This window comes from Austrofundulus limnaeus, unplaced genomic scaffold, assembly GCF_001266775.1.
Source record: "Austrofundulus limnaeus strain Quisiro unplaced genomic scaffold, Austrofundulus_limnaeus-1.0 Scaffold619, whole genome shotgun sequence".
Lineage (NCBI taxonomy): Eukaryota > Metazoa > Chordata > Actinopteri > Cyprinodontiformes > Rivulidae > Austrofundulus > Austrofundulus limnaeus.
The window spans coordinates 59,300-62,030 of NW_013953021.1; the positions used below are offsets into that span (position 1 = coordinate 59,300).

Below are 2,731 nucleotides of genomic sequence, written 5' to 3' on the forward strand. Positions count from 1 at the left end.
TTTATAAATGTATGAATTATATGGTGAAAAACTGACTTTGAAAAATAAATCTGTTCTTTTTTTCTTATAAAAGTCTGAATATTGGTGGTAATTTTTGACTGTGTAACTTTACAAACGGCAGCCCATAATAAAGTAAAATAAAAGTAATAAGCAGGCAGATTGTTGTCATTATAATAATAAATAAAAAGACTGGCACACTGAGCGGTGACGGACTGGAACAGCAGGGAACTATCTTGACTCGTGTAAACACRGTGTCAGTGCTGCTCTCTGATTGGCTGCAGGAAAAAGAAAGGAAGTATTTATTTGTCTGCGGACTTTCATTGGAACAGAAAGTTGAAGATAATTAAGCGCAGTTGTCTTTTCWTAACTTCTTATATCCTACAGAAACTAAGCAAAGAGACAAGAATGGCCTCCTTCAACAAAGGTCCTGCTTATGGATTATCAGCAGAAGTGAAAAACAAGGTAAGTCTGTTAATTTATCATAAATGATAGTTTTGAACATTTCTCCACATTTCATGAGGCGCGAGCTGAGCAGTCACCTGGACTCCATTTTGACTTGTGTCAGGTTTGAAGAGAGGACAGAAGACAAGAGACATGTCAAAGTCATGTTTATCTTTAGGAAACTGAGAGTTTAAAACTGAAAACTCAGAGCACAACGCAGTGATTTACTTTGTTTCCTCCTGTTCGGGAGGAAACAAAGCTAAATTCAGGGCGTTGTCCCGTAGCTACGAAGTTTTGTCGTGGCAACCTTGTTTTCGTCTTTTTCAGCAGTTTTTCTCAGTTTACGGCCGTGAGAGCTGCGGTGTAACGGTGTTCTGCCTCTAATCTCGAGCTGAAACCCGGGACTGTTGGTGCCTGTCGTGTTGGTGTCTGTTAGTAAAATATCTCCTGAGCTGCTCTACAGGTTTTAATGAAACTTTAGGATTCAGTGGAGCCAGCCTGTGGGTGCCTCAGCCTGCTGACTTTTAAAAACACACAATCCAGTTTATAAAAAACATAAAAATAAAGTGTTAATAAAATAAATTGGATGTGTTATACTGACGGTGTTACTTCAGGTGTTTCTCATTGCACAAGCTCTGAATAATTAAAGTGTTAATGAGGGYCTCGTTATGGTGGGCCTCATTAGTTTAGTTAAATTTGACTTTTCAGGTTTAACTTTGACTAAACAGAAAATATCACGTTCCTCGTCTCATTGCTAGGACCGAGTACTTTAAAAAACAATAACTGAGCTCTACGTGGTGTTTCATGCATAGAAACATTATTTTCAAGCTTGGGTTATATTTGACGCGATGCACAGGGCGTGAAGGGGTTTGCGTGAAAAGTGACGCAATCGTGGCATCCCCGCCCCCGCACGTTGTGTCCTGGCGCGTGGTCGTGCACCTCCGAAATTTTGAAGCTCCACAAAGTCTGCGCACCACTGGTCGTGAAGGTGGTCTCACTGAACAGGTCCAAACGTACCAGCATCTGTATGATCCCTCCATGAGAGACTGTAAACACAACCAGAAAACTGAAACAGTAACGACTTTAAAGAAAGATGAGTTAATGTGTTGGACAACAGTTTGTGATCCTGGAGGAAACAAACCAGTGTGGCTCTCTGAGTTCATGAAGCACAGAGGAACAGATGATATAAAAAAGGTAAATATTGTTACTTTATGTGTGACGTCAAGCGTTTTTCCTGACTACTCTTCAGCTGGTTTGGCACCGTGCTGCCGTCTGTCGGTGACAGGAGAACAGTGATAACATGAACGTCAACCATGTTTTCACACAGCGCACGGCTCGGAGCACGACTGTAACCCATCTTTAACAGGTTCCTCTTATAAACCCTGAACAGTATGACGTGTACATCTGACTAAATGTGTACTAAATAATACTGAAGTACTATTAAAGAGTAAAACTTATGGTGGAGTTGTGGGAAGTCTTGAATGCTCCCACTTTCCAGTGCCCCTTTAAAACTAGTGCCTCTGCAGCACGGCTTGGTTCGGCTCGGCTCGGCTCGGTTCGGCACAGTTCGGTTCGGCTCGGCACAGTTCGGCTCGGCTCGGTTCGGCACAGTTCGGTTCGGCTCGGTTCAGTTCAGCACAGTTCGGTTCAGCTCGGTTCGGCACAGTTCGGTTCGGCTCGGTTCGGCACAGTTTGGTTCGGTTCGGCACGATTTGGCTCGGCTCGGTTCGGCACAGTTCGGTTCGGTTCGGCTCGGCTGGGTTCATATCGGCTTGGCACAGTTCGGTTCGGTTCGGCACAGTTCGGCTCGGCTCAGCTCAGTTTGGCTCGGTTCGGCACAGTTCGGTTCAGCACAGTTCGGCTCGGCTCGGCTCGTTTCGGTTTGGCTCGGCTCGGTTCATATCGGTTCTGCACAGTTCGGTTTGGCTCGGCACAGTTCGGTTCGGCTCAGCTCGGTTTGGCTCGGTTCGGCTCGGTTCGGTTTGGCTCAGTTCGGCTCGGTTCGGTTCGGCACGGTTCGGTTCAGCTCGGCTCGTTCAGTTTGGTTCGGCACAGTTCGGCTCGGTTTTGTTCGGATCAGTTCGGCTCGGTTCGGCACAGTTCGGTTCGGTTTTGCTCGGTTCGGCACAGCTCGGCTCGGTTCGGCACAGTTCCACACCTGTTCCATCATTCAGGATTTATGCAGCTGGCTCCCTGTTCAGACCAACTCCATCGAGGCGCTGGCCTGAAAACGTGACGTCAGAACACTGATGGTCACTGGTTAGGGGGCGGGGTCACTGGTTAGGGGGCG

The 2,731-nt window shown here is 46.5% G+C and overlaps 1 protein-coding gene across 1 annotated transcript in view; it reads left to right on the forward strand.

The window, feature by feature from the left end:
• Window positions 1-266: 266 nt before the first annotated feature.
• Window positions 267-2,731, forward strand: part of cnn2 (calponin 2) — a gene marked incomplete in the record, with an annotated part of 30,678 nt that continues 28,213 nt past the window's right edge. Inside the window, 1 exon segment of the mRNA XM_014027145.1 lies at window positions 267-462. Within this exon segment, the coding sequence (XP_013882599.1) occupies window positions 406-462 (57 nt within the window).